General features: G+C 37.0%; 2 protein-coding genes across 3 annotated transcripts in view; one reads left to right on the forward strand and one right to left on the reverse strand.

The window, feature by feature from the left end:
- LOC118277833 (FHIP family protein GI14169) overlaps positions 1-8,989 on the reverse strand; it is a 30,321-nt gene extending 21,332 nt beyond the window's left edge. For both annotated transcript variants that reach the window (XM_050700339.1, XM_050700338.1), the window contains exons 1-3: positions 8,709-8,989; positions 1,627-1,797; positions 700-884 (exon numbers count right to left, since the gene is read on the reverse strand). In XM_050700339.1, coding sequence (XP_050556296.1) covers positions 700-884; positions 1,627-1,773 — 332 coding nt within the window. In that variant the 5' untranslated portion in view covers positions 1,774-1,797; positions 8,709-8,989. The remainder of the gene's footprint in view (positions 1-699; positions 885-1,626; positions 1,798-8,708) is intronic.
- Positions 8,990-9,364: 375 nt separating this feature from the next.
- LOC118277834 (uncharacterized) lies at positions 9,365-12,519 on the forward strand. The gene is made up of 2 exons (XM_035596792.2): positions 9,365-9,768; positions 10,555-12,519. Exons 1-2 carry the CDS (start codon positions 9,510-9,512, stop codon positions 11,886-11,888), a joined length of 1,593 nt encoding a protein of 530 aa, XP_035452685.2. The 5' UTR covers positions 9,365-9,509; the 3' UTR covers positions 11,889-12,519.
- The last annotated feature ends 115 nt before the right edge of the window (positions 12,520-12,634 follow it).

Below are 12,634 nucleotides of genomic sequence, written 5' to 3' on the forward strand. Positions count from 1 at the left end.
ATGAAAGTAATAACTATAAAATTAAGATATGTTCGTTTTAGAATTATTTGAAGAAAAAGAAAAACTTGTGTTTTTAGAAAAAAAATATCAGTCTAAACGTCAAATAGAAAACTCTTTAACCCTAGAATTGAACTCTATTGCAGGGAAATAATATCATGCCTATCATATCCTGAAGATGTTAGAAATATTAGGAATTCGAAAAACATAGTTTCGATAAACGACCCAACAGACGTTGTCTCTAGAAAATGATAATGAATGAAACAAAATTTATTCGCACTCATTATCTCTTGATAGTGACAGAATGGCAATTTGCAAAACAAAGCGAATTCTCCGATTTGCATCATGTATTATTCTTTACCTACTTTTCTTCACTTGGTGGTCGAAATTTGGCAAATACTGGAACTTTCGAAATCCTAATATTCTTGACCGATTTAATTTTTTTTTAATTTATTTATTTGATTCAGGCATCAAAGGCCCATAGAAAAATACTATACATAGATATTACAATTGAATTATATACTAATACATATTTTATATAAAAATTACTTAAAAACTAATGCACACGAAGCGTCGGCGTCGTGTTACGCTGCGTGGTGTCGCGTAGCCTTCCTCGGAATCTCCGATTTAGTAATAGGATCTGAACCCTCACAACTTAATCAAAGTTCTTCCATAAAAACCTTCAAATATGACTCTACTTACTTCCCAGTACACACAGCCCATTCATACAGCTTGTCCAGCAGGTTTTCACTGAGCAGGTACTCCAGGCAGGAGGCGGGACTGGTCGCGGTGTTGATCTCCCTGGCTTTGGCCTCCAGTACCAGCAGGGTGGAGAGCTGTTCCAGGTGGTTCACTACGCCCAGGACATCGTCGTGGAGGTGGGTCGGCTGTGGAGGTAAGGACGTAAGAGTTATATTATCATCGTGACTGGTGCTAAATGTTTTTGTTTTCTAGTTAGCTGTCGATTTTTTTATAAGCAGTGAACATGAGTTTTGATTTACCCTAAAGAAAACAGAAAAGCCAATACTTTATCCACCTCAAGAACTAAGCCCGAGATTACTTGCAAATGCTGTACTCTTAGTACAAGTTTGATTTACGTTGAACGGAATCAAAACGAGAGCGCTTTGATTGGTTGGCGTGAATGAACCAACCAATCAGAGCACCGAACGAGCTCCCGTTTCGATGTCCTTAAACGTAAAACAAACTCATACGTCTCTCATCGTCCCCTGAATTGGGTAGTAGGTCTAGTATCGAATACATGTGTCACAATTCTATAGTAAAGATACAGTCATTGAATTTCGCAAAATAGCTAATCTAAATTGGAATTAGTATCAGCGTTAAAATGTTTTATCATTAGTGCGTTTGTACAAGTGTATTGTACTCTATGCTTCATTTAAGAAGTAAAACAATTTATTAACAAATATTTATTAAGGTACAGACACCAATAGACTTTCAACTCTATTGCTTTCATATAAAATCGAAAATCATTATTGACACACAACTACATATTTCCTTGAGCATTTTGACCACTGCCCAACGTCATAATTTACCAATCACGAGATTGATGATGTCACAGTCAATGTCAATCACACACACTCAACATGCTAAGACATTTTGGACCATACTCACTTGAGATTTAAGTATAATATCGTGTGCTTGTTGCCAGTGCTTGCAAAATGATACGTAGCAGGCTTGGGGCTCGTAGTCGTGTCGAGGGTCCAGGGACCTCGACAGCTGGCGAGCGAACGAGAGGCTGGTTGTCCGGAGCCAACTCATGGTTGCTTATTTTGGGTGGAGCATCTGTAACCAATGTTTGTGATAAGATTGGGAGGAATGTTGGTGTTGGATGTTGGGGACCAATGTTGGACAGAAATGTGTAAAGGCAACAAATTTTATCTGTAGTAAGTAATTCTGGATTTTTTTTTTTTTTTTTTTTTTGAGGGGGAAAATCATCCAATGACTTTTCTCGCCTTGGGCGAGGCGAGAGGGAGTGTCAGACTCTTACTGACTAAAAACCACCCCGTTCCTTCTCCTGCTTTTCGAGCCGGAGCCCCGGTAAACCCGCTAGGTAGTCCGCAGCTCCGGATCAGGCATCAGCCCTATTGGGCCCCATCTGTGGTGGTCTGATGGCTCTTTGAGGCGCGCGCGGAACGCGACGCGCCGCACGCACGGGTCTGGTTCTGTTCGGGCGGTGAGCTACCCTTGCTCGCCGTCCGCAGGCCCGCACTTACGGTGGCCGGAGATCGTCTCGGGATCCCCTACGCCCGGAGTGTCTTTCGCGACGGCTGGGGCGTGAGGAGGTTTGTTCTCTCACGCGCCCCGCCTCCTCCTTAGCTAGCATGACTGCTTCGCAGAAGGAGGAGACGGCATCCCAGTCCCTCTCGCTCCGCACCATGGCCTGAACCAGTGCCGGGCGCGAGAGGTCGCCGTCGCCGACCACATCCCTGAGGACTTGGCGGTGCTCAGCCCACGCAGGGCACACCGCCACCGTATGTTCTACCGTGTCCTCCGGGCGGTCCTCACAGTGATGACACCCGGGCGTTTCCTCCCGCCCAATAAGTTGAACAGGAACCTACCGAAACTAAGTAATTCTGGATAGATAATACAATATATAACACAATATATTGACGTGTAAAAGTGTTATTTTGTAACCAACTTGCAGAAATAAATATAATTTATAATAATCAAAGAATTGAACACATTAATAACTAAATAAATATGTAATTAGCCTTTTTAAGCTACCTCAAATACAAAATGCCTCCCCAGTTGTGTTAATAATTAATATTAATTATATTTTGACTTGGTTCGCGAGGTTGTCGACATGTGGAATGTGGAGTCTGCTATCATTAATACCAAACAGCCTCGACAACCGTTTCAAGAGGTTGGCGTTAGGCGGATTGACCAAGGGCCTGATGAGCGATACAGAAGGCAGTGCTTCTTGAAACGGCACATAATGTGACATAACGTGAGGTTTCTTTCCCTGGAGCCCTACCCAACGGCAGCTTTGACTATGCTCCCGCTAGTCGGCTTCTATTTTTCTATTTTTACTTAAATACAATTTCTTTTTAAGTATTTTCCGTTACACATGTGCAAAATATTTTAGTTGTTTAAATACAACCTACATCGAAAAGTAAGATGAAAGTAGGTTCACGAAAAAATTAAGGACTTTCACCGCGAATAAGTATATTTTATAATAAATGCACTAATTAGTCTGACACACTGATCTACAATACTAATTGTTCTGTTAACAACATATGTTTAATTCAACACATACAACAGTGTTTGTATCGGCATTGAATCTAGACTACCGACATACAAATACATGCTGTTTCCCTATACATAGGTGTATGTTATGTGCCATGCATACTGATTACAAAATGTGTTATGTACAGTACTGCTAGCTATGTTCTGGTGTAGATTGTAAATTTGTCTAAATCTAGACTAAAGATACATAGCCTAACCTCACGTTTGTCTCCCATGGGGGTAGACAGAGATAGTGGAAGGCCAATTGCTACGGTTCTTACACACCTTCGCTTCATCAACAGTCATCAGTCTTTTCATGCATGCTCGTCGCGTCGGTTAAGGGTACTTTTCATTCCTTCTTTAATATATCGTGAATCTGGTTAAATAATCTGCATAATATTAGAATGCTTGCTCAAATACGGACAGACAGACATATAGGTTTTGATAAAGTAGTCTGTAATAGGCAGTGAGTCATATACCAGGGCCTCTAGAGGAAAACCTGATTTTGTCGTCACTGAAAATTTTTACATTAAATAACTAAGTACTACTTTTAATGAGTCTGTCTACCTATAGTTAGATGTAGGGTAAAAAGTGTAATTATTATTTGACTACTAATTAAGACGAAACCTTGAACATTTGTTAAGTAAACAAATAATTTGAGTATGAAATTGTTAATAACAAAGAGAAGAGTTCCTTATCCTTAATACTTCCTCTTTCAAATCTGACGAACTGACAATTAAAATCCAAATTATGTTTACATAACAGAATACAAATTCTATAAACTATAGGTAAATTGCCAGTTACTAATACATAGTTAGAAACGTTATTAAACTAACATAGAAGTACATAATCGAAAAAAATATATACTATCCAATATTTATTTCTAAGTTCTAACTGTGAATGTAGTATGCGTGCTCCATGGTCGTCAGCTGTTTTTAGAAGAAATAGAGTATAATTATCTGATTTTAAAGAAGGTAAGTAAAGAGAACAGATTTACAAAGCATCATTTATTTTAGACTTGTTGAACTTTTCATCACATAATAATTTTTCATCGTTTTTAAAGGAATATTGAAATATGATTTGAGGAATCAGCGATACCAACTTACTAACAGTAAATAGTTAATAGACTTTTTTATTCTGATTACATAATGGGTTTTTGCATATTATTACAGACTGACACTAGTTAAGTAAACATCGTGGAAAAAAGAGTATTTTAGCGTATTCTATTAGTTTTATAAATTATTGAGGACGCTTACATGATATAGAGGACAATACTCTATTTTAGAGTATGATTGGCAACCCTACCCATGGCATTGTTCAGTAGAGTACTACACATCCCGTCATACAAGTGAATGTCGTACACACATCCTTACACATTAGTTATATACAGTTCCTGACGATAAATATTGCACATCGACCTTTGGGAAAGTGACACGCCACAAATTCGCCTCGTATACATATAATGCTTATGATAATGAGCCGCTAAAACTGTTTAACCACAATTATTCAATTATATAATACATATAAGAATAGAACAAAAAATAATTCTGTATCGAACATTTTTTATTGCCCTACACAATTTTTTCCTGATTTTCTCCTGTCTCCCAAACCCAAAACAACAATTTGTGGATTACACAAAAAGTAAAAATTGCTCCGTGCGGGAATCGAACCCGTTACACGTTGCATGGCAGTCTTAAAGTAAAAATTGTCTCTTTATAAAAGTCGATGGGCAATATCTATCGGCAGGTACTGTACTATACACATAATTAGTTATGTAGGTCTGTATACATAGGAGTGGCATAACAAATGTCTCTATTGGTTTGGTCAAGGGCAAGTCTATTATTGTTTACATGTTTTGCATACCAAATTAATTTTAGTAGGATAATAGGCGGTTCAACCTATAAGTAATAGATTGTATGCCAAATATATGTAGTGGAATTGTACACTGAAATTACTGACCGCCTTTAATCAAATCAAATTATCCAGGGATTTGTTTGAACTCAGTAGTTACTGGTTTACGAACAAGTAAAATTATCAGAATACATACCTACTATATTCTACAAGTTCTTAATATCTGCTTGCATGTTTAACCCAGATGGAGCCCAGTAGGGCTGATGCCTGATCCGGAGCTGCAGACTACTAGCAGAAGTAGGAATGAGGTGGATTTTAGTTAGTAAGAGTCTGTCACTCCCTCTCGCCCCCTCAAGGCGGGAGAAGTGATTGGATGATTTTCTCCCCTCAAAAAAGTACTAGTAACTAAGTAACTACCTACAAATTGTATGAATTGAACATTGACCTTCTTCAAAACTCACTTAAAGATAAACACAAATAACCGGTAAAGGATACTATTTTCAAAGTCAAACAATTAATTTTAATTAGACCATTACCAGACAGACTTGAAAGTCAACAAAACAATACATGTCTGTCAGTCATTCAGTCTGGTTTGATGCTTGTTACGTGTCGATTTCTATATAAGTATTTATATTTATACATATTATCATGAAAAGTAAGCAACACCACAACTGTCTTAAGTCGGGCAAAGAACAGAAATTTCTGTGATAGCACATTCTGGAATTGTGCCCAGTATATCGCAAAAGACTCATCCCTGTTACATCGGACTTATAACACAAATAGTGAAAAATGGGGTGTACATTGTAAAATGGAATTACATGCTGTAATGTGCATGGTGTGCACCTCTACCTTTACCTTCTGGGATAAAAGGCGTGAAGACACGACGATGCATCACATATCCTATACTAGCTTCTGTCTACAGATTTGAAAAAATAGGCAACTTACATATAGACTACAATCTATTTCTGTGCCATTATCTAAACAAATTCAGCTGTTTTGTTGTGACCTTGTTACAAATATTAATTCCTCGTAAACCACTGCATTTATACCAGTAGTAAAATAAATAGTTACATCACTAAAGTACAATGTTTATATCCAATAACAATATACCATCGGATTTACTTAAAATTTTTGTCATTTTAATCAGATCAATAAAAATAAGTAACACATATTAGCCACTCAAACGCCCGGGCGACTATAGTCGCAAAAATTTTGGCGTTAAACGCCCGGGCGACTATAGCAGCCCATTTGACTTGTTCACTTCCAACGAATTTTTATCTATGACAAGCTTCAAAGAGCTTTACGAATGTTATACTAGATGGATCTGTATTAAATAACGCATCTATTGGTCGGTAAAACAGTATGCCAGGTGACAGCAAGAATATAAAAAATAATTGTTTACAAACTGTGTGTCAAGTTTTGTGAAGTGTTTGCGTTTAAAATTGAAGTATTCATTTATTTATCATCCTACTGTATTAGTGTTGTATATTAAAATAATCCTTAAGATTCATTCTTTCAAAATAAAACAACGAAAATAAATAATTAAATAACGTTTAGTCAAAACTTGTTCAAAAAAACAAACAAATATTTAGCCCGTTCTGTTAAGTTCAACTTTTTTTTATGCATTTGTGATTGATTTCTGTACTTTAATTAGTATATATTTTGATTCCTTAATAATTCAGCTTTATACTGGTAATTTTTACTTTGCTATAGCTGCAATAGTTTGCTAGAAAATACACTTTGAATCGGTAACGGCATGGGGCGCTCGACGCGGTTCAACACAGATCGAGCGCGTGGGCGTACAAGGTGTTGACAGGTGTCGCACGTGAACGTTTGAGTGGTTAGCTAGCGACTCAGGCATGGTTTCACCCATTCTGCTTGGCTTCTATTGATTATACAATGTTTTATAGCCTATAGTCTTCCTTAATGGACTATCCGACACTAAAAGAATTATTAAACTCAGACCATTAAATCTAGAGATAAGCGTGTTAAAACAAAAAAACTTTTAAATTCTATATTTTAGTGTAGATTCTAATAAAACTTCTCGTCACTAGCAGTATTGTCAACAACACTACACTACTACAATTGCCTTTCAAGATAAAAAGAAATCTAATATAAAACAAATACATTAATAAAAGTGTAACCAATTACAAACCAATATAAAATAACTGCTTTTACCTGACTTTCACACTACAATCAAGTATGGTGTGAACATTATAGGTACCTGTGTGAGAATTCACAAACAATGACATGTGGTAGTGAAACTGTGTAATTAGCATTTGTTTTTAATTCTAGTTATTTGAATACCGATGCAATAGTTGTGTGATGCAATACTATGTCATGAGAACTATTAAATTGTAGGTGAGCAGGGATTGAATTAATAAAATGTTACAATTAATCACAAGTAAATATTATGTACACTTGGAAGCAAAGAAATGGAGCCACTAGCATTATTTTTATTATAAAAAACCAAAAAAAGTACTCTCATTTTACATACATACATAACCTCACGCCTGTCTCCCATAGGGGTAGGCAGAGACATTGGAATGCCAATTGCGTCTACAATTTTACATACCTCTTTCACTTCATCAGTCTTTTTATACATGCTCGTCAGTTAAGGCACTTAAGGGTACTTTTAATTTACTGCTTATACTATAAGTTCTCTCATTTTAAAGGTAATTAAATTGCCTTTTATACGACATACATGATCAATTAATAAAATATCAAGAAAAGAAAAAGAAAAAGAAAAAATGCTAATGGCTTTGTGTTTTTCTTCCAAGTTACTTTTTCATAACTTTACATTGAGTTTTATTTATATCATTGATGTCATAATTAATATTTTGGAGTTTGTAATATATTTATAGTAGGTATATACTTATATTTCCTTCCTCCTTACCAATTTCAGTAATAGTGATACTTTATAAGCTATCTCCTCATCATCATCCTGACATGTGCTCTGATGTTACAATTATTTTATAACAGCAATGTAATATAATGTGTCATTTATTATACCCCAATGGGGTAAGCAGTTATCAATACATAGTGAAACAAAACTTAGTTATATCGGGATTTAAATTGGAATTTGGTTGGACCAAAAGTGTTTTCCAATTATAACAAGGTTACACATTACAAGTTGGCAAGATTATACTTTATCAAACATTTTAAATTCAACATTTTAGGTATTTGACCATGAAAAATATATAGTTGAAGATTAATTAATTGTTATAGCTAGCAGTCCAATTAGCCAATAACCAATCAGTAGAAACATTAGATTTTGATGATATTTTGCAATACAGACTTTTCTTATATTTAGTCTGTGTCACCTTCAATAAAAAAAGACAATAGTGACACAGGGTGTTTGGTATTTTGACAGGAAAAGTTTAAGGCAAAATATTTATGTTTCTAAGAAGTGTATGCAAAAGACACAAATATCGCAACACAATCTCCTGTGGTGACAAAGCGGAACAAACCAACCAGTCTATCTATACTTACTTCTACGTACAGAACTAAATAAGAAACCTTGACATTCGACATTTATCTATTGCAAAAATACTACTAAATTGTTTCACAGTAACTTTACTAACACTTATTACAGGAAATAAAACCAATATACTCACTGCAAGGAAGAATCTCGAGTTGAAAATAGATAGTTCAGCCCGCAAAATAAACCACAAAGTTACATGATACGCAATTCACACAGAACGTAGTCGATTTGATCACTAAAGATACTTTTGAACTACACTTTTGCTCTTATAACAATGTTATCACGAGAACCATTGCCTTCAACAACCTTGTTTAACTCAAAAGCTGCAAATTGGGATGAAAAACTTTTTATCGCGGAAAAAAGAATGCAATCTACAAGCAATCCGTAGAGACAACCATGCATGAATGACAACTAGTGATGTATCAGAATGTGACTCTACAATACAGATTATACAATAGTTTTAGTAATATTCTTTTAGTCGATTATATTTTTATCGTGTGCTCTTATAAATGTGTTGAATTTTGTTTTTAATATAGCTCAGGGCCGGTGGCGTGTCAGACGGAGTGCATGATAGCGTTTTCCGTGAAGTACTCCCTGCGGAAACCGCAGTTGTCGTCTTCAAGGACGGCCCTCTTCCCGTCCGGCACTCGAAGAAGTGATTCTAAATAATTATTTTGAAGAGCTTTTGCGCCTTGTTAAGTAGGATTAAATACCACAACGTCCACGAGCTTTTGCGCCTTATCAAGTAGGATTAAATGCCACCATCTTTATATTATCTATGTAATTTATTTATCTATGTAATGACTTGAAAGGACTCGAATAACATTTGAAAATGAAAATATATATATGTTATAATGTTCATAGCTAATTTCTACTTTTTTGTTTCATCGGTTATACAACATATATTGATGATTTGGCTAAGAAAACAAATAATATGCTTAAAACCAAGACTTTTGCGACTCGCACTCCTCCTGTTGCTGGCGCTGGAGCTGAAGCTGATATTGGATCACCATCACCACAAGCACCGCCGGTACTTAGTAAAATTAAATCTGTTAACATATTAGAAAGCGTTGATTATACTGATCAAGCACCAGGACCAGGACTTTCTCCTTTGGATTTCGATAAATTTATTCCATGGGTGTGTAAACAATGGTGTGCTTCTACAGCTATTCTGATCACTCGAAAAACGCAAGGTATGCTATTTATTTACTTATTTTATTTATTTTGAGCTACCTTCCCAGTGCCGGTTTTAGCTCTACTAGTGCCCTGGGCGCGATCTCTTCTGCGCCCCCTTTTTTGATGACCTTCAAAAGGCGCCTAATTTTTTTGGGAAAACGACTGGGAGTGTGGAATTTCTGCCTCACTAAAGTGACCCCGCTGACTACCCTTAGCACTAAGTCCTCTAATACACTTGTTACGGAACAACCACGGTGCACCGCCTGTTTCGGCATATCCTTAGACAGCCGTGAGTGTCCTTTGAGCCTCGCTGTGCACGGCGACACGTGATCGCTGTCACTGTCTTCCCTGAGACCACTGAATCCTAGGCCTTAGAGTCCCTACTATATATATACACACCCGTGGCTTTAATCAAGGCGGTCGTCTCCTCGATGCCTTCTACGAGCAGGATCGACCTTTTCGCGATCCCGCTCAGCAGTCACCTTTCGTGATCCCCCTCACCAACTTCCTTTTGGGAGGAGAGCGTGTGCCAGGTCACCACACAGTGGTGGCAATTTTCCGTATACTCTCGCCCAATCATGATCAGGTACTCACCGAACTGCGTGAGATCTTCGGCTGTTCTAGCCGCTCGCACCACCGCTCAAGAAGCGCACAGTGCGTATTTGGTCGTAAACTTTCGCATCCACATCCGATCTATAGGAGCCCAGCAGCGGGCGAAATCGTATAGGTGTAGTTAAGCTAGTACCATAAAAAGCGTATAGGTGCTTAAATTTATTATTAAACATTTTTGATCTTGTTTACAGAAGCGCCCGTCCGAAAATCACTTACAAAGACAAAGAGTAAGGTACTCTTTGGCCAGGGGTCGAAACCGAAATCTATTGTATCTGAAGATATTTCATCTCCTACCTCTATAGTAAACAATGAGCCAAAAAATAACTTACTCGTTTACGGTGAAGAAGTGGTCCCAATAACAACTTATTATGATATCAAAAAGCGACTTATAGAAATAGCCTTTCTCGAATGCCAAGTTAACGTGTCTAGGAAAGTTATCCACGCCATTAGCCTATCCCTGCCTTACCATGCTATGATGACCCGGTTCACATTCCGCAGAAGTAGATTGACTGATATACTTATTTACGAGATTAACAAACTACTTCCTATTTCAAACATAACTGAAGTTTGCTTTGATGATTCGTACGTAAAAGAAGGCAATTACTATATTCTTCTCGAACAGTTTTCCCAATTGAGATATTTGTCACTTAATAGATGCTGCATCAATGATGCAGTTTGTAAGAAAATTTTCACAAACATTGATTTCAATGCACCAGCTGCGAATTCTCTACAACTTTTGGAATTGGGATCTAATGATATAACAGATGAAGGAGCCAAGTTTATAGGGCATGTGCTTAGAAAAAATCGATGTTTATTATATCTCAATTTGTCTGGAAATAAGATCACCGACGAGGGCTTCCGACCGATAATAGAATCCTTGATGGAGTTTCCTTTAGAACCAGAAGAGGTTTTGACAATGAGACGCAGAAAAATTAGATATCTACAGAATAAAATGTGTGTGTACGCAAGATGCCTTACGGAATTAAAGTACGGTAAATCGTCAACGCCAACAGAAGATATAGACAGCAGCTCATCTGGGAGGAAGCATCTGAAGCACACAATGAAATTCACAGAAAGAAGACGTAGAAAGACATTAGTACACCAAAGTGTAGCAGATACAGCTGAAGCCATGGCTAGAGGGTTAGTAGGGGATTTTGAAGATCCTTTCGCGCCTGAGAATTTGGTTTACAAAGGCGACAATGTAGCCTACTCTATGGGGAATTTAACACTGTGTTACCTAAATATGGCTTATAATAATCTAGAACTTCCATCAGTTAAGAGAATCAAGGAAGCCTTAGCTTACCAAGAAAATGTGGCTAAGGGTCGTAGAGAGGCCGGACTCATCCGAGTGATAATAGATGGCAACTATATTCCAGAAAAGTGTGACGAACTGGAGGAGATTGATTTATGTTTAACAAAAGTTCTAATTATGAAAAGTATAGGCAGAAAGCCAAGGAGATTGTCTTCCGTGAGACGGATGTATAGTTACGTAAAATCTAATGTCTTTGTTGAAGATCCAATTTAAAAAGTCATATTTATTTTGCCTGTCGGAATAATTAATTATGTTTCAAACGTTATGTTATCTTAAGTATGTAGAAGTGCTTTATTTGCGAGGTCGGTAATATATTCTTCTTTGGTCGAATGGGTCAGAAAAAAATATTAGCTGTTTTTCGGGTTTTTTTGTTTGCCATTTTTCGGTTTTTGAAAATTCTCAGTAACAGTAAGTAGGTAGTTACGGAGTATCTGGAGGCGTGCACAGAATATGGTAACAAGTTCTATTCCTTATTACAAGGGACTAAACGAGTGAAAGATGCCATCTTGCTTACCCTCCGTGGGTTCAAATACATCATGATATTATTTGTTAGGTTTAATGAAGGTTTCTTTTCTCTTAAGTGAAATAAGTACTTATTTGTGTTTACTTATTACTTAGGTAGATAGTTATGTTACATATTTAGAGGTGTAGAGATGTAACTGGAGAGGTATTGTTTAAGAAGATATTAATAATTTAAGTTCATTTAAGAATAAGTATTTCCACGCATCCACGTTCCTTGGATCTAAGTTTTTTGGAACGCTTGCGAGGAGCCAAAGCAATATTTTGATAATTATGTACCTAGGTACCTATTATAATTTTTTTGCAATAAATAATATCTTTAAGATTTTTGCCTTATTTTTGTAGTTAGTAACGAGTTGCCGACTACCTATCGAGCTGCAGACTACCTAGCGGGTTTACCGGGGCACTCCCCCTCGCCTCGCCCAAGGCGGGAGAAGTCA

The sequence above is a fragment of the Spodoptera frugiperda genome, chromosome 18, assembly GCF_023101765.2.
Source record: "Spodoptera frugiperda isolate SF20-4 chromosome 18, AGI-APGP_CSIRO_Sfru_2.0, whole genome shotgun sequence".
Lineage (NCBI taxonomy): Eukaryota > Metazoa > Arthropoda > Insecta > Lepidoptera > Noctuidae > Spodoptera > Spodoptera frugiperda.

Coding starts and splice junctions, on each gene's coding strand:
- LOC118277834 (XM_035596792.2), top strand. CDS start 9,510: ATGCTTAAAACCAAGACTTTTGCGACTCGCACTCCTCCTGTTGCTGGC. Junction 9,769..10,554: donor GATCACTCGAAAAACGCAAG/GTATGCTATTTA, acceptor TCTTGTTTACAG/AAGCGCCCGTCCGAAAATCA.